This window comes from Ictalurus punctatus, chromosome 29, assembly GCF_001660625.3.
Source record: "Ictalurus punctatus breed USDA103 chromosome 29, Coco_2.0, whole genome shotgun sequence".
NCBI lineage: Eukaryota > Metazoa > Chordata > Actinopteri > Siluriformes > Ictaluridae > Ictalurus > Ictalurus punctatus.
The window spans coordinates 13785187-13808401 of record NC_030444.2 but is presented as its reverse complement, the minus strand read 5'-3'; the positions used below and the strand labels follow the sequence as shown (position 1 = coordinate 13808401).

Below are 23215 nucleotides of genomic sequence, written 5' to 3'. Positions count from 1 at the left end.
AATGTGCGAGTGTGTGAGTATGTGTGAGCGAGTGAGTGAATGTGTGAGTGAGTGAATGTGCGAGTGAGTGAGTGAATGTGTGAGTGAGTGAGTGAGTGAGTGAATGTGCGAGTGTGTGAGTGAGTGAGTGAGTGAGTGAATGTGCGAGTGTGTGAGTGAGTGAGTGAGTGAGTGAATGTGCGAGTGTGTGAGTGAGTGCGCGAGTGTGTGACTGAGTGTATGTGTGAGTGAGTGAGTGAATGTGTGAGTGAGTGAGTGAGTGAATGGGCGAGTGTGTGAGTGAGTGAGTGAGTGAGTGAATGTGCGAGTGAGTGAGTGAGTGAGTGAATGTGCGAGTGTGTGAGTGAGTGAGTGAGTGAGTGAATGTGCGAGTGTGTGAGTGAGTGAGTGAGTGAATGTGCGAGTGTGTGAGTGAGTGAGTGAATGTGCGAGTGAGTGAGTGAGTGAGTGAATGTGCGAGTGAGTGAGTGAGTGCGCGAGTGTGTGACTGAGTATATGTGTGAGTGAGTGAGTGAATGTGTGAGTGAGTGAATGTGCGAGTGAGTGAGTGAGTGAGTGCGCGAGTGTGTGACTGAGTGTGTGTGTGAGTGTGTGAGTGAGTGAGTGTGTGAGTGAGTGTGTGTGTGAGTGAGTGAGTGAATGTGCGAGTGTGTGAGTGAGTGAGTGAGTGAGTGAATGTGCGAGTGTGTGAGTGAGTGCGCGAGTGTGTGACTGAGTGTATGTGTGAATGGGCGAGTGTGTGAGTGAGTGAGTGAGTGAGTGAATGTGCGAGTGTGTGAGTGAGTGAGTGAGTGAGTGAATGTGCGAGTGTGTGAGTGAGTGAGTGAGTGAGTGAATGTGCGAGTGTGTGAGTGAGTGAGTGAGTGAATGTGCGAGTGTGTGAGTGAGTGAGTGAATGTGCGAGTGAGTGAGTGAGTGAGTGAATGTGCGAGTGAGTGAGTGAGTGAGTGAATGTGCGAGTGAGTGAGTGAGTGCGCGAGTGTGTGACTGAGTATATGTGTGAGTGAGTGAGTGAATGTGTGAGTGAGTGAATGTGCGAGTGAGTGAGTGAGTGAGTGCGCGAGTGTGTGACTGAGTGTGTGTGTGAGTGTGTGAGTGAGTGAGTGTGTGAGTGAGTGTGTGTGTGAGTGAGTGAGTGAATGTGCGAGTGTGTGAGTGAGTGAGTGAGTGAGTGAATGTGCGAGTGTGTGAGTGAGTGAGTGAGTGAGTGAATGTGCGAGTGAGTGAGTGAGTGCGCGAGTGTGTGACTGAGTGTATGTGTGAGTGAGTGAGTGAATGTGTGAGTGAGTGTGTGTGTGAGTGAGTGAGTGAATGTGCGAGTGTGTGAGTGAGTGAATGTGCGAGTGTGTGTGTGAGTGAGTGTGTGAGTGAGTGAGTGAGTGCGCGAGTGAGCCAACGAAGTGTGGATCAGTGATAATGTTCTTCCATTTATTCTATTTAAGTCTATTATCTTTTGAAATGAGAAAAATATAAACAGTTAAAAACACAGAAAACATTCAGCATGCCTACAGCATCCTCCAGAATTATTGGCACCCCTCTTAACACCTTCAGGGATTCCCCCCCTTCATTCACCTGCATAAACCAGAAGTTTCACTGACTGCTTAACAGACTAAACCCGCTGCGGTGGACGTGAAGAAAGAAAGGAATTACATAATGTTTCTTCAAAAATTACTTTTCAGACCTATTTATAAATCACTTTAAAAAAAAAAAATAAAAAAAAAAGAAATCGGCTCTGAAAGAGTTCGAATGAGCAGAAAAAGACCGTACATTACAATATTTGGAGTCCACAGAAGCTATAGCTAATAGCTAATCAAGACGATAATCTGAGAACGCCTTCTACTTATGATATCCAGACCATTAAATCTTGGAAGGTTTATTTATTTATTTATTTATTTATTTATTTATTTAAGCGCCCCAGATCCTGCTTATGACCCTGATCATAAGTAATTTTTTTTTTGCCCCCGCTCACCGAGACGTAGGCTTTGGCCTCGGAGCCGTTGAGGTGAAAAGAGAAACCTTCCTCCTTGCTGTAGAGGGCGCTCAGCCGCTTGGACCATATCGTCGGGAGGAACTCCTTGTACTCCAGCTGCCAGTAGAGATTGAAGATCCTGTGCAGGTCCACCGCCAAACATCTGCATTCATAAACGATGATGCCGAGCTCCTTCAGCTGCCACACAGTAAAGCGTTAAAAAACAAACAACAACAACAACAACAACAACAACAACAAAAAAACAAACAAACCATGAGAACTAATAAATCAAATGCCGGTTTATTTTTAATCGTACAGACTTGCTGGATTTCTCTCACCGTAGAAAAAGACCTCCAGTCCATCGCAGCGCTCCCAATGTACAGATGTTTCCTGTCCACCACCCAGAAGGAGGAATGGAGCTCGCCTTTGGTGAGGGCCGACATGTTCAGATGACGCACTTCCGCACCTACATCACGTAGCAAAACGTTCAGAGGAACTTTTTTACTGGACCATATACACGCTGACCCTTCGTTAAACCCCGCCCCCTAGACAGTGCACGACCAATCGTAGCTACGATTAAGCTCTCAGGAGGAACCACGTGACCGGTTGTCAAAAATCAATCAATCGATCAATCAATCATTAGCATTAAGACACGAAGCTAACGGATCCAACCTGCATTTACGCATTCACACTAGTTTGTGTTTTCCCCTGTTGTTTCCCGTCAATCGCTTTTTAAAGCATGGACACATTTGATTCGGTGTAGAAAATATTGTTTACATCCTATTTATTGTATTCGACGGACTACGATTAAGGGATAACATACGGACACACTTCCCGGATGTTATCTGCGTTTGCGTGAATTGTAAATTCTATATATTTATCATTTCTATATTATATATATATATAAATATATAAAACTCGGATATTCACTTGACTGCATAGTGTTGCCATTTGGCAACAATTCATTTCTATCCAATTTTTCGACAGGCAGTAAAACAAACCTACAATCGTTTCTATGTAACTGGGGAAAAAAAAAAACGGAGCTTTATCGTCGACATGACAATAAAAATGCCATGTCACATGACCAGGAAGTGCCGTTTGCACGTCCTCTCCTGCGATCGCACGGCGTGGTGGAGGTCATCATCGGAGCGCTCTCAAAACTATTCATTTTTTGAATATCCAGGCAAAAAACGGCTTAAATGAAAAACCGCGACACCGCCCGAGAAGTTAACGTCTATTTATTTATTTATTTATTTATTTATTTGTGTGTCATTTAAACAAGTCGATATATTCGGAGTGTTTCATTCAACGGTAAGACGCAACTGTCGCCACACGGTTTCAGAACGCGCTGACGGAACTGTCGTACGTGCCATCATGAACTGAAACAGACCCACGCAGCAAAAATGACGCTTCTCGTACAGTATCCGTAAAAATGATCTCTCGCATTCAAAGGGAGGACGATCGCCGTCGTTTCAGACGTCACGCGACCGCACCTTATTTTCTCAATTCGACGTGTCGAGAGAGAGAACCGGACGTCCGAAACGCGCCCGGTTTCTGTACAAGTTTTGCATGTACTTTGAGCGACGTACTTTTTACATGCTGTAAATCCTTTCTAGAACACAGTCGCTTCTATGTGGGACAAAACTCTGCGGTTTATAGTCGGGGGAGAAAAAAAAACGCAGTGATCGAAATTGTCCTCTCAGACGTTTGATTCATTTCAGACCGCGTGGTACTTTCCATCGTCGCACAGTTTAACAACCGGCTTTTCATTACTTGAACCAATTCAAACAATTGAATGGATGTAAACATTGTACAGTAATACGACGTTCGGATTGAACTCTAAAATGTTTTCCGGAACCGATTGCTAGGAACCGAGCGGCAGATTACGGGGACGTTCCGCAACGACGGCAGGCCAGAAGAAAAAAAACCGAAAAGCTGTACTGTTCACGGACTTTTGAACGTTTTTAAATGCGCAGTGAATTATGATTATATTTATACTAGATCATGGAAACTGCGCCTGCGATGAATTCGGAGCAATTTCATCGACCAGAGACCGGAAGAAAGCACGGGAAGTGAACGATTTTCTAAGCGCTTCGTTAATCTCCGCGAACGTGACACTGTCGTGTCAGTGCCGTCACGGTGACGTGGTTCCGGCGAAGTCGCTGACGTCTGAGCTGAGATGTCGGGTGTCCTGACCGTAATGAGAGAGCAGGTCGAGCTCCGGAGACGACGCCATCATCCCGCTGGCCACCTTCAGCTGAACACGCTGAGCTTTCAGACCCATCATCCGGCGGAGTAGCAGTCGACCCTGCGGACGAGAGCGAGCGTGAGAAAGAGGACACGTTTCTCCTGCGCGTAAAAGGTTCCGTGTAGAACCGTACCGTTTGTTTTCGATATGAAGATCTAAAATGCGCAGCAGCTGTGGGTACACGTCATTACTCTTTATTATTATTTTTTTATTTATTATTATTTATCCTTATTTGAGTATTCCTGAAATGTAATACTTTTTCTTAATTATGTCTGCAAAAAATTTAGATCTTCAGGAGTACTCGTAATAAATCTCGACGGTCTTCTCCTCGTCTCATAGACCGAAGCGACTGTCCGCTGTACAGCAACCGGACGGGGTTGGGGGACGGTAAACCCACTGTACTCCATCACTTACAGCTTTCTATACAGTACAGAAGTCCAGGTCTTAGATGGAAGGAAATCGCGTCACCGGGGATCGAGAGGCAGGTACAGTATTAAAAAAAAAAAAAAAAAAAGAGGTAATATCTACTATAAGTAATAAAACCTACGCGTCATGACGTGGCCAAGGAGATTCGCTGGAGACTTTCTTTCCTCGGGCAGCGTCAGAAACGTAGAGGTTTCACGAGTTCATTTCAGAGACTTAATGCGCAGGGGTTCTGAATGGAAATCTCTCTCTCTTCAGAACGTCACTCTGAGACATGAGAGATTCGGTGACGCCGATTTGTTAGTTAGTGCTGCGTTCTCATCATCATCATCATCATCATCATCATCATCATCATTCCCGTGCGAACTTAGCAGCTAGCGTCACAGTGCTTAGCTCTGACAAAAAAAAAAAACACGAAATAAAACAAAACGACCAAAGCCTTCTTTCCTCACCCGTGTAAATAAAGAGGAACGTCGATGCGTTCCCGGACGTCCCAGAATGCAATGCGGCTACACGAGTCGAGACTAGTTAGCCATATCCGCGATGACTAGCGACGTGCTAGTCGGCAGACGACGAGGTGAGAGAGAGCTCGAACTAAAGCGCCGCCGCACGACTCTATTTAGGAAGCGGCGAAGTCGAAGGGTCATCCGACGCCAACACGATCGGCAAGTAGAATGGGCTGAGAATTGTGGGTAACGTGGCAAAACTTTAAAACGCACACGCAGACACTCACACAACACCCCCCACCCAAGCCCGAGCGATTAGATCTGTACGAGCAGATCCGAGTGTAATTTCCTGCCTGCCAAACAGCTACCGGGAGATCCATTAGAGCTCCACGGGTCTGTTCTCTAACGGGCGTTTCAGCTCACCAAACAAGCCGAGCGTCAGGAGACGTGATTTAGACTGTGAGAACCGGCTCGGGCGGAGAACCCGAGTTCGGGACTTTGTCTGGGGGAAATATCCCATTATTACCCGTCACATTGTGTAAGCAGGAGAGATTTCCAGAAAGAAAAAAACCCCAAAACATGAACGAGAGAGCGAGAGAACGTCTCTCATCTCAAGTCTCTCATCTCGTTTCGAGGCAATTTACCGACGTATAGAGTTTCTTTTTTAATCCGATGATGAAGTCTGTAGCTGGCTGAGGAAGTCAGCTGTTAGAAATGGTTGTGTGGGATTTAGTATTGCGTTACACTGCACTGTTATAGGAGGTTAACTCTGTGTTAGCGTTTGCGGCGCTCACGAATACCGTACACTGCGATACACAGTGCCGTCCTGGTGAAAAGTGTGGACGCGTTAGACTGGAAATATTTTCTTTTTGTTCGGATTTTAAGTACGTTTCACCGAAATCTCATCATCGTCACCACGTGACGGTGCGTCTGTGAAAAAGAAACCGGTCTCTCGCGGTTGGACGGGTGGAGCCGGATACGATTTGAATGATTACTCACTCACATTTTCACCCATGTACAACAAAGCCCCGCCCCTCCCCCCCAAAACACTTCAACTAAAGTAAGCCGTCACGACATCACTTTCAAGGGCGCTCGGACGTTCGACTGCGCGAAAGCCGAGTTATAACTCGTGACTCGCTCTGTAAACATGCGAAATTGTCCTCGCGGGGAGTTCCGAGGACGTGAAAGAGTGTCGGGGGGGCGTGTCTATAGAATGACTGACAAGAAGCCAAGACGAATACAAATAAAAATCCAGGACCGGAAGGGAGGGTTTTAAAAAAAAATTTTTTATCTTCAGCTGTGTAAATACACTTGTTCTTGTACTTGTGAGAAGTTCTGTGAACTCATATGCCAATCAAGATTACAGGCCACGCCCCCACATTAGCATGCAACCGGTTCAAGTGAACGTTACGTCTTTTTTTTTTTCTCTAATCGGTATTTGCATGAAAGTTGAAGCTTTCTGATGAAGACGTGAGCGATCTGGACTGACTAAAAGACTAAAGCGCCGCTGCATCGCTCCGTCTACGTGGAGGATTTTAACGAAGCACGTGCTGTTCCTATGGATCTTTTGATCGTTTGTAATAATAATAATAATACTTTCAAATGAAACAGAAACGAACCTGCTTGGCTTGGGGAAACCGAGAGTCCTGCTCTGTGGAGTTCAGATCCCACCACGGTGACACGATCTCCACCGATTTCTGAGCCAGGTCCAGAAGGCCGTGGAGTCCGGCGGTCAGGGACATCGTACCCTCGTGAGAAATGGAGATGTCTTCTGGGATGTTTTCCACAAGCACGACCCTGTACACAAGAGACGCCACGAACAGCGTAAACGTCACGCGATGGGAATCGATCGCGACCGCGTCTTTCAGGTGCACCCGTCTGAACGTCTGCATTTGAGATCAGATTTCATCCACGTAGCTCGGTGTCGGAAATCCACGTCTGTAGGACTGGATTCGAGCCATGTCCAATATCCGTAGCTAAGCTCAGGGACTTACAACACAACACGGCGCGACGCAGCACAGCTTGGAAAGCGCAGGAAGTCGGCGTCGGTCGGTCGGTGCAGCGAGAACCTGTCTTAATTATCGGACCAAAAACTTAAAGAACCTTCGAAGAACCCGTCGTGTACGAGATCTTATGGTACAAACGCCAAATCGTTGCTCGTTAGTTTCTTCTCGATATTAGACGCTGTATTATAGTTTTTCTACGATCGGTAATAATGTCACGTCGCGTTTGAACGTCTGTTATATTTAAGGTGCCGACTAACATCTGGCGACGGACTACAGACGAACACGAGCATTTACAGTGCGCCCGATCCTGTTCGTTAAGGGATTCGTCCGCAAATCCCCGCCAAACGAGAACGGATCCCAACAGAAAGCCGTTTAACAGAGGATCCGCCTCCATCCACCGCTTTAATTCCTCAGACACAAGCAAAGAGTTCAAATTCAGCCATCGATCTCCACCTCATCGCCCGACCGACCGATCCGGCAAAGCGATGCAGCGGCACATGAGCAGGGATATGAGGAAGGGGAAAGAAAGGCGTGTTTACAGACAGCTGGTTATTTGTATTCCGGCGTGTTATCGATCACTCGTGAGCCTCGTCTGTAATACGAAGTGTATTGTGACCGAGCGCCGCGGGAGAGAAAACACCGTCACGACCGAGCCGCAGCATGCAGCTCAGATTAATTCTCACTTTGGGATTTTTCCAAACGTATCGCTCTTGTACGTTTTCCGGTATTCCCACGATGCATCGCGCCGCCCGTCTTGCCCGATGGTTTGGACGAGTTCCTAATTAATCCAGAATCCAATAAACCAAATCCATTCATAATGGATTGAGCCTTTTGGGTTATTTTCTCAGTCTTGGGTGGTTTTGTGTAACACAACCGCCGGGTTAGCGACTGGGGCAGACCAATCAATGCACCCCTCCCCCACCCCGACGCGTCAACCCAGCTCCTCGGATCGAATCGACTCGGTGTGGACTGTTTCAATTCGCCTCGGGTGGTTAATATCCTACATGTGTTACATACAATATGTGTTCATATCCTACACGCTTTTTTGTGTTATTATTATTATTATTATTATTATTATTATTTCAACAGATGCTGTGTGAAATTATCCCAAAAAAAGCACGTAACCGAGCCGTCACGGAGAGAACGCCACGTGTCGCGCCGTTATAGGAAAACGATCAGCGACGCGGTGGCGTGACGACGCGGCGCTACGCCGACGTTCCTTTATTTCGGACATTATTTTCAGAAGAGTGTACGCCGGTGAGGCCTGTTTACGACGTTTTATTAATCACAGATCGACACGTCGTACTTCTTATCCGTTTATGGTTACATTTGATGGCGCGGAAACACGTTTTTACGCTTATGTTATAGTAGTAAGAGCTATAAACAGATGCTCCCTCCACAGCATTTAAAAAAAAAATAACTCTGCTTTGAGGATAACAAGACAAAAAAGACGCAGCATCTTCTCTCTCTCTCTCATACACACACACACACACACACATTAGCCTCTATATTGGAAAATAAGTCAATCTGGTCTGGTGTGTGTGTGTGTGTGTGTGTGTGTGTGCACGGTAAATAAGAAAAACGATGGATATGACTATTTCCATGCCAACACTGAATGATGTTATATAAAAACAAAATCAACACTGATTAAATCTGAGCTTCTCAGCTTTCTATCGAACATGATCAGAGCTCCCTTTGACATTTCTGGTATAAAGCTCGTTATCGATGAACACAATTCCACCTCGCTCCAGCGAGAACGCGCCTTCCGCCTGGACCCGAGCCCAGTCAATTTGGAGCTCCAAATGACATTTTCTACACTTATTAGGAAGGAAATGGAGGCCAGGGTGCTCGGGGCGGGGGAAAGGGCTGAGTCTGGAAAACGTCCTCAGTAACGACCTGCATGAGCCGTGAGCTCTGGGGGAGACGGCGACGGTGAGATGGAGGTCACGCTGAATTGCCGCAAAAACGTCAAATGAGCTGCTTCGAACCTGTTTGTAAATGGCTGCTTTTCAAGAAACGTTCGGAAAAATATATACACACACGTCACGATATCTCAGAAGAGTGTGTCGTGACGATTTATTACAATATCAACTCATTGTTATTACTATGATTGATACAATTACAATAAAGAGAGAGAGACGGAGAGAAGTTCACTTCTGCGAGCACTGAGCCTCACGCGCTTCATATATATATAAATTTCTTTTGATAAACCTGTGTTGTGTTTGAAGTTGTGTGATATCCTTGAGAGCAGAGTATTTTTGTCAATTTTTTGGAGCAAAAGATCAAAAGGTAAAACAATAAACACAATTTTTCACAGCTTTCTTTGCTCATATTTACCAAGGGTGCCAATATTAGTGGACGGCACTGTATATATATATATATATATATATATATATATATATATATATATATATATATATATATCGTTTCGTAAATGATAAGCAATGAAATATTCAGTAAGATTGTGTGTTAGGTTTTGTAACGGATGAAAATAAATATACTTCCTTTATTTTGAATGTGATGGAGATAAAGTGCTTACTGGCAGACATCGCTGCAGTTATCGTCGTCAAAGATGTCTTCGTCTTCTCCCAGCACGTCCACGGCCGAAAAGATCAGCGCCACCAGGACAGCGAAGCAGCACACGAGAGCAAAGATCACGATGCATTTCTGCTGAGACTGAAAGAAAAAGAAGAAGAAAAAACCCCCACATCGATTCATTGATCGGGTTGTTTTAGTGCGCTCTCTGGGCGAGGCCGTGTTCCTTCAGCTCCGACTCACACCAAACAATGAGAAGTAAACGCATTGATCATGTAAACTGCAGCTCTGTTTCACGCCGCAAATACATAAACCGCGTAATGTAAACGTAAATAACGTAACAAGACAAAAGACCTAGGGTAAATGTAAACAATGTAACGTAACACATAAATAATGAAAACTTTAGCTCTGGTTCACACGGCAAATACATAAATAACGTAATGTAAACGGAAATAGCGTAACATAAATGTAAATAACGTAACAAATAATGTAACAAACGCAAATAACGTAACGTAAATGCAAATAACGTAACGTAACAATGTAACAAACGTAAATAACGTAACGTAAATAACGTAATGTAAATGTAAATAATGTAAACGTAACGTAACAAATAATGTAACAAATGTAAATAACGTAACAAATGTAAATAACGTAACGTAAACGTAACAAATAATGTAACGTAAACGTAAATAACGTAACATAAATGTAAATAACATAACGTAAACATAACGTAACAATGTAACGTAAACGTAAATAACGTAACATAAATGTAAATAACGTGACGGAAACGTAAATAACGTAACCTAAACTTAAATAACGTAAACGTAAGGTAACAAATAATGTAACCCAAACGTAAATAATGTAACGTAAATGTAAATAACGTAACGAACATAAATAACATCACGTTAATGTAACAAATAATGTAACGTAAATGTAAATAACGTAAACGTAAGGTAACAAATTATGTAACGTAAAACGTAAATAACGTAAACATAAATAAGGTAACGTTACATAAATGACGTGACGTAAACGTAACGTAACAAATAATGTAACGTAAACGTAAATAACGTAAACGTAAATGGCGTACAAACCCGAAAATAACGGAACGTAAATAATGTCGACTTTAGCTCTTTTTCACATGGAAAATACACGAAGAACGTAAGTAATGGAACAACACATAAATAACACAACGTAACATAAATAATATAAACTTGACCTCTGTTTTACGCGGAAAATACATCGATAACGTAAAGCAGTTAGTTTCCGGTTCTCACTTACTCTACAGCAGCTGTAAACGGTCGTTCCCTCGCGTCTCTCTCTTTTGTCTCTCTCTTTACGTTAATAAGACACACACAAAAAAACAAACAAACCAGAAACAAACAGCTTTACCTCCAGCTGTTCCAAAACGCTGACACTGGAGACTCCTTCCACAGACGTTAAATAAACTTCTCCTTACAGAACACTTCACCGTATATTTACGTGTTGAAATATATTTACGAGAAGCTCTGGTGGCTGTGTAAGTTACAGAATGTGGAGAGAACAGCTTATTGTTTACTCTGAACAATCGTGCCCAGGAGATAGAGCCGCTCTAAGCTGAGCTGCTGCCAGCGCTGGCTGATTACAGCACCGAGCCAGAATCGATACCGCCAAACTTCCAGACTCGGCCTAATCCCCACAGCCTGCAGAGCCCAAAGTGTAGCAGAGGCCATCGCGGTGATGAGTAATTATTGCACAGGAACAGCAGACTCACCTCTGCGCACGCACACACACACGCACACACACACACACACACACACACGCGTCTGCATCGAATCGATTTGATAAACACAGCTGGAGCTGCCACTTAAAGCAAAGACAAAAATAAAATACACATCATAATCGCCTTCTGCTAATATATTCAATCAGACAAGACATCTAGTGTCTGATGTTTGCTTGTATGGTTTTGCGCTAACGTAGCGGACAACTGAGGGAAACTCCGAATGATACGTAATAATTACCGAGCCGACTAATAAAACCCGGAGGTTTCGGGGTTGATAAGCCAAAACGAGACATTTTATATAAAAAGAAATGACATATTTTTAAAATGAGCATACACCGCTGAGCCAGACACCATTTACACACTACACACACGGGTGATTTTAATACTAATCTGAACGTGGAGCTTAGAAAATCGACACGTGGAACTTTTCCACGTGTAAAAATGATGAACATACGTATCGGACTTTCCGTTCCCAGACGCAGGGGCTGAACAAAGAACCGCTTCAGACGATAAAATAGTCTCAATTTAGTTTAATTAGCATATTATTGTACTTTCTCCATCCATCCATACATCTATCTTCTATAGCGCTTATCCTCTTCAGGGTCACGGGGAACCTGGAATCTATCCCAGGGAGCATGGGGCACGAGGCGGGGTACACCCTGGACGGGGTGTCAGTCCATCACAGGGCACACTCACATACACACTCACACACCCGTTCATACACTACGGACACTTTAGACACGCCAGTCAGTCTACCGTGCGTGTCTTTGGTCTGGGGGAGGAAACCGGAGTACCCGGAGGAAACCCCCGCAGCACGGGGAGAACACGCACACTCCGCACACACAGGGCCACGGTGAGAATCGAACCCCCGACCCTGGAGGTGTGAGATGAACCACTAAGCCACCGTGCGCCCTGTTGTACTTCCTGATCGTTTATAAAGCCAATCGTTCGTCGTTTTAAGGAGAGAATAAATGCGACGCAGCCAAACATCAGTCACTGCATAATACATCAAGAGCCGACAGATCCGACTTTACGAGTTAACTGCTGCCGAAAATGACGTAAATTGAACGCTGGTAATGTTCTTTAACTCGACTTTAATTCTGTAATTTCCTGGCATCAGGCAAGGCACATAATTAGGAATTAAAGATCGCTCTACAGAGAGGAGACATTAGTCCAGAAGGAGCGCCGGGGCCTGGGGAGGCTGTTCAACCACACATCATATTACAGTAAAGCGACTAGAAAGGAAACAGATGCCGCGTGCTGTGTTGTTGTGCTCCAGATGGCTTATAAACCTGCACCTGAGCTCTAGCTTCAAGAGAGAATACAAATTTCCCCCGATTAACCTTCCACCGCAGGACCTTCACGTTTATGTGAGCTCATCCGTCACAGGTGTGAAGACCGGAGCTCATTTTACAAGACCCCGCTATACGGTACCTTCGACCTCGGCGCTCCACGACTTCTCCCTGCGGATTTATGTATAATCTAGGATCACCTCCAAAGGTCTGGCTCCCAGGAGGTTTAATCTTTCTAAAAATAAACGTCAGGATGCAGAAGGTGCTGGAGTGAACGTTGCTCACTGTAGCACACAGATGTTCGTGGGATACGTGACTCACTTTACGCCTGCTTCATCGCCACGCTGCCGGTGAATCACATGCTAAAATGAAATAATCAGCATGGCACCTGGGGGGGAGGAACGAAAGCTTTCCCGTCTTAAACGAATTATCTAAAAGGAGCTCGGTGTTAGCGGGAAAACGCCGAGATTAGTGTAGGTGTCTCAATGCTTCGGAGAAACAAAAGTAAAGGTCCCCGGTGTCCGTAATTACCGCGGATTTCAGCGTATTACACAACAGCTGTCTCGTGTGGAGGAGAAAAGCAATCGTACAGTAACGAGGGAGACGCCAAGACGCCGCGCTCAGAAATGAAACCAAGCCAAAATTTAATACCACCACCACCACACTGAGCACAAGATTCTCTGAACCGATTGATTTTCTCATTAGGATACCAAAAGATACCCTAAGGAAACATCACTGTGCCACATTTGAAAGTTAGAAGTACGCACGCATGTGCAAATTTTCACCAATAACTTCTGTGGAAAAAGAAAGGACCTAGCAACACCTCTACATCTTTAGCCTCGTTTAAAATAAATAAATAAATAAAATAAAAAAACACAGCAGGATTTACGAAAGTACATGAATATGCAACATAAAAACACACCCATCCACCTGCAATCCACAACGACTAGCCAGCTAGTCACGTAAGTGCTAGCAAAGCTAGCATGATTTTGTTGCTGGTATTTCACTTTTTACTTAGCAGCAGCCAAACTTAAAATAAAAAACCTTTAAAAATAACCAGAAATTTGTGCAGCTCTAAAATTAGCTAAGTTAGCTAACCTGCTAGTTTCTGCAGCTAATTAAGATGCTAGTTTCTGCAGCTAACTAACCTGCTAGTTTCTGCAGCTAACTAAGATGCTAGTTTCTGCAGCTAACTAAGATGCTAGTTTCTGCAGCTAACTAACCTGCTAGTTTCTGCAGCTAACTAAGATGCTAGTTTCTGCAACTAACTAACCTGCTAGTTTCTGCAGCTAACCAAGATGCCAGTTTCTGCAGCTAACTAACCTGGTAGTTTCTGCAGCTAATTAAGATGCTAGTTTCTGCAGCTAACTAACCTGCTAGTTTCTGCAGCTAACTAACCTGCTAGTTTCTGCAGCTAATTAAGATGCCAGTTTCTGCAGCTAACTAACCTGCTAGTTTCTGCAGCTAATTAAGATGCTAGTTTCTGCAGCTAACTAACCTGCTAGTTTCTGCAGCTAACGAACCCGCTAGTTTCTGCAGCTAACTAACCCGCTAGTTTCTGCAGCTAACTAATCCGCTAGTTTCTGCAGCTAACTAACCCGCTAGTTTCTGCAGCTAACTAACCCGCTAGTTTCTGCAGCTAACTAAGATGCCAGTTTCTGCAGCTAACTAACCTGCTAGTTTCTGCAGCTAACTAACTGCAGCTAACTAACCCGCTAGTTTCTGCAGCTAACTAAGATGCCAGTTTCTGCAGCTAACTAACCTGCTAGTTTCTGCAGCTAACTAACTGCAGCTAACTAACCCGCTAGTTTCTGCAGCTAACTAACCCGCTAGTTTCTGCAGCTAACTAACTGCAGCTAACTAACCTGCTAGTTTCTGCAGCTAACTAAGATGCTAGTTCCTGCAGCTAACTAACCTGCTAGTTCCTGCAGCTAACTAACCCGCTAGTTTCTGCAGCTAACTAACCTGCTAGTTTATGCAGCTAACTAACCTGCCAGTTCTGCAGCTAACTAAGATGCCAGTTTCTGCAGCTAAGGCTGTCCTTTTAACCAACTCTCATTGTAATCTATAAAAGAGACAGACTGATGATAACTAACGTCTCTCGTATACGTTCCAGAATGTTATACATACCTGTAAATGGATAAGATGTAGAACATCATACCTTAATTAACGAAAAACTTCAAACGAATTGGCAAATTACTGTGCTGTAGGAGGATTAAAACGCTTCCGGATGTGATGTTACAGAGAAATAACCAACTTCAGAATGGTGACAGTAACTCTACTTCGTCAGACCATTCCGTCGCCGATTAGTTTCCTGTAAGAGTACAAAAACGGCGTTTCTTGAAGTGTTTTATTCCTTATTTATAGCATGCTCACTTTAGCGATCGTGCGATTCTACTGAGATCTGCAGCATTTTCTCCTCGAGACGAGAGAAGGCAGATGAAATCCCCGCCGTATCTAGCCTCAGACTAAACGCGGTAATAAAATATCGCCGTGTTTTTGCTAAATCTGCATCCTGGGAGATATTTCCAGGGTGAGAGCTTTTCCTTTAGGGGGGTACGGTGTAATCGATGCAGTCTGTGTGTGGGGATTGGTTTTCCACAGTCTGGTGGGAATAGGAGCCATATGGATTATATTATACATGTACATATTTTACTTGCTCATGCATAGAACATTGGTCTGGAAACTAGAAATGAAAAAAAAAATATATATATATATGTTTCTTAAGCAGACATTTTTATGGATTTTCCCCAGGACATGAAGAGATTGTAGTGGAGTTTATCAATACGCCTGATCCATAATTCATGAACTGTTATAAAAGAAATCACTATATTAACTTTATAGCACTTATACAAACAGCACTTTGTTTTCTACTTTGGAAGAGCGAACATCCCAAGGGCGATTCCACACCCAGGACTGAATCCGGGCTTGTCTGGAGGCGGAGCTTCGCTTTCACAGTGAAAGTAGAGGAAGCTTAGTGGTTGAGGTATTGGGTTACTGGGTCATGGAAGGTCGTGGGTTTAAACCTCAGAAACACCAAGCTGCCCGTTTGAGCGAAACCCTTAACCCTTAGCTGCTCAGGTGAACCGTATACTCGATAGACGGTCACTTTCGGTAAACGTGTCAGGCGAATGAGATAAATATAAACATAAAAGAATCCCGTCCAGGTTGTGGATCGATTGCGCAATTCCAAACCTACACTCGTTTTTTTTTTTTTTTTAATTATTGTCCTCTAACGGTACTCTCTTTCTGGACCCACGGCGATGTTCTCAGCGCAAGGCAGCATAAGGTCTGGTTTTTAATATCTCAATAACCATAACAATCCATCACCAATCTTGAAACAGGAAGCATCCTGACAAGTACCTCCTGATACCTACGAATACCTGATGTGGCCACACCATTGTTCCACCGTTTTTCACCAGGACCAGGGATTGGCTGTCTGGATCGCTCCCAAGCTCAAGACAGAGTCCTAGTCAAACATGCATGGCATGTAGTTTAGACAAGAGCTGGAAGTAAGTAGTACGATGCCAGTAAAGGATGCGAGTGCGTTTGTGACTTGTTTATATAGTCCTCCAGCGAGACTCGTTAATGAGGCACAGCTGATAAGGTAGTAATGGCCGCAATGGTGTAGATAAAGATACCAACAAAATAAGACACGCGCTAGTCCATTAATACACAGAATACGAGTAGGTTTGGTTTTTTTTGGTTAAGTGCTTGATAAATGTCGATATTTAATGAAGGAACGAATCTTCCTTCTGGATTTGATGTGTTTTTCTGGCTCTTTATTTAATGACTTGAAGGGTACTAGAAGCTACAGGGACGTAGAAATGCAGTGTCTCTGAGCAACGGAGTGATTGACAGTCTTTGTTGCCACTTCTTTAAAAAAAAAACCACACAAGAGAAGAATTGCTTCATGCATTAATCTTAGAGGAAGCCTTTGTACTGTTGTTCGATACGGGCCTCGGGTGTTTGATATTCATACAAATGGATTTAATGATTCATTATTATTTAAGCAAATAGCTCTGAACTCATCGAAGGAGCGCTGCCATTATCCAGCGTGACTATAATTCAAATTCAACACACAGTAGGAACATGTCGGCGAGCCTTTGTTTGGGGGGTTTTCTCCTGAAGTAGAACCGCACCCGGAAGCAGAGAGGGAAACTCGTGTTCGGTCAGCACAGCTCGGTTTCTCTTAGCCGTCGTTGCTCAAAAATCCTTATGAACTCTAATAGACATGGGCGTCCCCACCCGCCCCCAGTAACGTAACCCCAGTAACAATTAAAAATGCTCACACAAATCTACCCTGATTTCCAGACGCCATTAAAACCTGCTTTTAAAAGGCAAGTCACTCCATTTTTTTTTTTTGTGCTATAACCTCCCTGATGGAGTCCATTAGCGCCCGCTCTCATCCGGTTTCTATCAGCGTGGGCTGAAGAACAGGAGCACAGCTGTGCTGATGCGAGCGTAGCTGGATGTGACGTTTCGGAATATAACGTACAGTCGTTCGTTCTGTTTCGGTGAGCGCTTTAACCTGGATCAGGATTGCAGTGGATCTGGAATCCATCCCAGGAACACTGGGTGTGAGCAGGACACACACACACACACACACACACACACACACACACATACTCAATCACTACTTACTGGCATGTTTTTGGGAGGTGAGAGGTAAACCAGTAGGAAACTCAGGAACATGTGCAGAAATTCCACACGGACAGGAAGCCGCGCTCCGGGACGCTGGAGCTGTATGATGGACATTTTCCAAAGCGCTTATCCTACACAGGGTCACGGGGAGCCTGGAACCTAACGCGGGGGACTCGGGGCACGAGGTGGGGGACACCCTGGACGGGATGCCAACCCATCACGCACACTATGGACAATTTGGGAATGCCGATCGGACACGCCTACAACGCACGTCTTTTAGACTGGGGAGGAAACCCTGAAGTACAAGGAGCTCCACGCAGACATGGAGGAGGTGGGATTCGATCCCATAACCCTTGAGGTGCCAATGCAAACGGGCGAACCACTAAGCCACCTGATAAATGGTTTTAGTATTGCGATACCTCTGTAACATCATCCCCGATTTAACCTCCGCTCAGCTCCGGCTCACCGTCATCCGAAACATTATTCAATTCCGAACCCCGACCCCCTCCACACGCCGGAGCTAAATAGCGCCCCGAGTGTCCGCAGGAGCCATTTATCATTCGTCCATCATCCAGGGCGTCGTGCTTTTTCAGCCGGAGAGGGCCAGCGGGGTGGGTGGGGGGGGGGGGGGGGGGGGTGAAGATTAATAACTAAACAACATGTTACATGTGAAATCCAATCATCCCTGCTGGTGAGGTCAGAGATGACTCTAATGTGCTAAAGTGCTGATGAGAGATGCCGAACGCTTGAGTCATTGCAGCAGAGGTACTCCTTAGAACATGTTCCGAGAAGAAATTCCAGCTGGGATGAAGGATGAAGGACGCTCGATGGAAGATTACGGGATTTTAAATTACTCCTCTGATTTAACTTTCTTCCACAAATCCACAACAAAACCCCTGACCTGCTGCTGTTCCTAGAGCCGCTTTTCTGACGCCTAGTGATCACTTAGTGAGTATTTACACAAACGTCGGGTGACAAACGGACGTTTTCGGCGCTATAAGTGACACTATTATCCTAAGTAAGTGAAAAACAAGAACTCCGCGTCATGTGTTTATAGGAAATTAATCAACAACGGAACGGCGCGATGAAGTGGACAGGAAGTGGCTGTTACTACACCGGCGTTTTCCAATAACATGTTCCGATTTTATTTTCTGTCGTACTAGTTCAGCGGTCAGGGCGCCGATCGGGGCGTCGGCCATTTCGAGGGCTGTCTCGGTCACGGAATCCTTCCGGTTCACCGGAACGTTCGCTCCCTAAAAAAAATCCCACAATGCACCGCAAAATCCAGGGAGCATCGATGCTCGTCATGTTCCCTTACCGGAAATGACGTCGCGCTTTCCGAAGCCTCTCCGCTTAAAAAAAAAAATCGAATAAAATGGCGGAAAAACTCCGAGACAACTTCGTCTACAGATGTAAGCGGCTTGTTTGACGCTCCGTATACGGTTTGTTCGCATCTAACGACTTTTAAGTGCTTAATGATTTTAGAAACTCCCCTAGCCAGCGTACGCTCCTGACAGAAACGGTGCGAGGACGCGAACAAACTTATACGACGTATAATACTTGAAATATTCTCATTTTTGGTGAGGTTTTACAACGCGAGTACGTGGTCATGTGACCGAAAGTTTGCGTTATCAATTCAGTGTCCCAGTGTGTAGTGAACCGGGGACCTCACCGGCGCCCGAGCTCGTATATACACTCACCGCCTACTGAGCTACCGAGCCGCTCCTGTAGGGCGAGACACGCCCCCGGGGGCGAGGCGTATATATTCTAGAGACAATTTAACGACGCCCGTTACACTAAATCACAGACCTGAAACAAACAGCAATTCTGATTCTCAAGGCTTCGTTGGAGTTGTACCCGAGTCCTGCAGAAAGGGAAGAGCCTGCGTCAGTCCCAGAAGTGTGTTATTGATTACAGGCTGGCCCCGTAGTGATCGATAAGACATTCAGACTTCCATTAGAGTGACAGAAGAGCCAGGGTGACCGATAACCCGCTCCGTCCGCTGGGAGCAAACCCTCGTATCCTTTCCCAGACCCAGAACCTCAGATCCTGAGGGAACGCTCCGAGTGGTTTCAAGAGTATCCGTCGTGTCGAACTATTTTAATTCTTCTTCTTTGATTCGTTCAACGCAAACGGCCGGAAGTCTGAACATTTTGATGATAAACCCGATTTGCAAGGGGGGGGGGGGGGGGGGATCATTTTGATCCCAACTGTAGCTGTACTCACGTTCGACGCACGTGAACTGAACAGTGCTTGGTGTAAATGCGTGTGAAATATGTACGGGGGGGTAGATCAAATCTAGAGGGGCGTGTCACTGTGTGTAATCAATCACGTGACCATGACCGTCAGGCTGCCTGAATCTACAGTCTGCGCGAGAAAGAAATCGTCCCCGGGCTCGCTTCGTGTTCGGGCTCGCTTCGTGTTCGGGCTCGCTTCGTGTTCGGTCCCGCACAAATCTCCAGATTATTCTGCGTTTTACAATCTGACACCAGATGACACATGAAACCTCATACTGATGTTAATTGAACGCAGCTGAAACGATATTTGGTAGAAATTCATCCGCGGTGGATTTATGGTTCGACGTGAAGTGGCACAGGATCTTCCGAGCACGGATGACGGCACGTGTTACGGGTCGGCGTGTCGGACAGGCTCGGGTAAATCCGACGGTCTGAAGCTGGCGTGAACGAACGTGATCGTGATGAATATGGACCGTGACGGATTTGACACGGATGCATGATTAATGAAGCACGGACGTGCTCGGAGGACTGATGACGCGCGTGTTCACGGCCCATTAACGTGTTCATTAACCAGAGTCTGCGGTCGCCCCCTTTGATTTCGTGATCACGCTGTCTGTTTAAGGCTGGATCTGATGCGTCGGTGATAAACGAGACGACGGCTCCGTCGGCAGAACGACACCGGCAGGAGATCAGCTCCGCCACTCAGCGACGCTGACGAGCAGCCGTCCCAGCATGCACCTGGGGCCCGGCGGCGGGCGACCGTGGTGTGACGGGAAGAGCTGACGCTGCTGAAAGATGACTCGATGTTCACGGCTTCGAGCTGAAGCGTCGTGACACTACAGTTCAGCTCACTCGGTCCCGGTGCTCAGACGTGGTCCGTCAAGCCATCGTTTCAGACCGCGACTCACAAACTACACCCAGATGATCGCTTGTGCATTTAAAGTCGTCCTGAACGCAGCAAAACTCGGTCGGACGGACTCCTCACACAAATCAAAGTTGTTTTTCCATTTAAAGCTTTCCTAATAAAGTTAAAAAGTTTATTTGTAGGCAGAGCTAAGTGTAAATAAAATCAATTTATTAAAGACACAATGACTTCCTCTGAAAGTTACACAGCGTACAGATGAGCAGGTGAGAAAGCTGGATACAGGAAAAGGATTAAAGCGCCGCTGCATTGCTTTCTTTATGTACAGATGAAGTGAGGGATAAATCCCACTGCACCTCTCTCTCTCTCTCTCTCTATATATATATATATATATATATATATATATATATATACATATACATATACATATACATATACATATATATATATATATATATATATATATATATATATATATACACACACACATATATATATATACACACACACATATACATATATACACACACACACACACATATATACACACACACACACATATATACACACACACACACATATATATATATATATATATATACACACACATATACATATATACATATATATATATATATATATATATATATATATATATATATACACACACACATACATATATATATATATATATATATATATATATATATATATATATATATATATATATATATATATACACACATCTCTTTCTGTTAGGAGACGTTTACGCGGCATTTATAAAGCTGTAAGTTCAGACGAGTTGACGCTCTTTCTGGCGATTTCCTCGTAACATGACGATCAGGGTTTTTTTTTTTTCCCCCGTCTCGTTAACTTCAAGAGAGAGAAATAAAGCGACGCCGGTGTAGGAACGTCACAGTAACGCCGCGTGTAACTACGAACGGATAAAAAGCGTGAGGCGTCGCTCATAACGTTATGCTTTACACGACACACCACCGCGAACATGTCAGCTCTGCGGTCATTTGCAGACTGCGGTTTCATCGTGTCCTTTCCGATACGCGACCGTGTCAGAAACCTCATCGCTAGCTCGATACGGGACGCCGAGTGCAGCGTCCACGCGACGCGAGAGCTGGTCTTCCTCTTTAGGAACTTTAGGCTTATAGCTGAGAAATAGCAGCACAATCCTGCAAACGGCGTCGCTGTACAGGTCCTGCTGAGGGATTCGTTATGCTTCCCATACGTCCATGTTCATAAATAAACCAGCAGAGAGAGAGAGAGAGAGAGAGAGAGAGAGAGAGAGAGAGAGAGAGAGAGAGAGAGAGAGAGAGAGAGAGAGAGAGATTGATGGAATTCCTGTCCCTTCTACTCATGACACTGTGCAGTCAGGACATCGGCAATCTGTCCATTTTTCCCATCATGCTCGTGTGCCCTGGCTGTTAACGCGTCTGTGCCGTGTTACTTCCCCCCCGCCCCGATTCACAGGAATCGGACAGGAATGCTGGACTTTGCACGTTTTCCTTTCGCTAAGTGGGACATCCATCCTGACGACATCCTGCGTGCAGCAGAAGCAGCCACGGAGGAACGGAAACGTAAGAGACTCCTTAAATAACAGAGTTCAGGCTACACGACTATGCTGACTAACGACACTGTATGACTGAAACGTCACATGTCCAGCACATGGCGTCTTAAATCACTGTCCAATCCGAGTGCAAATCATGCTAATCAAAATTAGCGACATGATTAACTGTATTCCTTGCACAGAGGTCATGTGGTATCGTGTGGTATCATGTGGTATCATGTGGTATCATGTGGTATCATGTGGTATCAGACGTTCTATTCAAGTACCAGAGTAAAACGAATCAAAAAATATTTCAATTATCAGGAAAAAAAAAAAAAAAAGGTTTGCTAATTCTAGCTAATTAGTATTAGCTTGCTAGTAAATAAGTTAACTAGCATGACAGGGTGCACGGGGAGCGTGCGAGAGAAGATAGGAAGAAATTAGTAGCTAGTCATAGTGAAATAAAATGTTACATAAATAAGATATTAATGATATTACAAATAAAAAAATACTGATAAATTAAAATACTGACAAGTTTATCTTCTCACTTAAAACTTTTTATACAAGCGTTATTTAATACATTTAAAATGGGTTTTTATCAAATAAAATAAAAACTTTTGCAAAGGCTAAATTTGCAGTTTATTAATTTTTTTATAAATTAATTTATACCCGGCGAAGTAAATATCTGTAAAGAATACATTTAAAATATATTTTTTAAATAAATATAAATTAAATAAAATGAAAAAAATATATTAAGACATTTTTCCCACATTGCAAAAAGACTTTATGAAGAATACGTTTAAAATAAATTGGCTGTGTTGAAAAGTTTGGACATTTTCATACAATATAAATAGGTATTTATAAAGATTTTTAAAAATATATAACGGAAAAAAAATGAATTTTTGAAAAAAAATTTGAACAGAAATTCAGCGGTTTTCAGACTTTGCAAGAAAGCGTTTTAAAATCATCAATTTACACGTATTTTTTCAAAATAAAATTCGTCTATTTCTTACAAAATCATTAAAAAAAATGCACTGAAAAATTATTTTTTATTTCAAAAAGAATGACTTTTATAATGTATAAGAATTATTCATATTTTTTAAAATGGTCAATTTTCATACATGACAAGAAAATTATTTAATTAAAAAAAAAATAATAATAATAATATCCTAAAACGTAAAGATAAAAAGTATTGATCATATTTAAAATGTATTTTAGAAATATATTTGACCACAC

At 44.0% G+C, this 23215-nt stretch overlaps 1 protein-coding gene across 2 annotated transcripts in view; it reads right to left on the bottom strand.

The window, feature by feature from the left end:
• Positions 1-23215, bottom strand: part of LOC108260866 (inactive phospholipase D5) — a 34140-nt gene that overhangs the window by 8862 nt on the left and 2063 nt on the right. Inside the window, exons 2-6 of one of the 2 annotated variants that reach the window (XM_017461526.3) lie at positions 9632-9768; positions 6706-6883; positions 4166-4277; positions 2308-2435; positions 1970-2167 (exon numbers count right to left, since the gene is read on the bottom strand). In XM_017461526.3, coding sequence (XP_017317015.1) covers positions 1970-2167; positions 2308-2435; positions 4166-4277; positions 6706-6883; positions 9632-9768 — 753 coding nt within the window. Of the gene's footprint in view, positions 1-1969; positions 2168-2307; positions 2436-4165; positions 4278-6705; positions 6884-9631; positions 10156-23215 lie in introns of those variants that run through there. The other variant, XM_017461525.3, reaches the window with a different exon arrangement.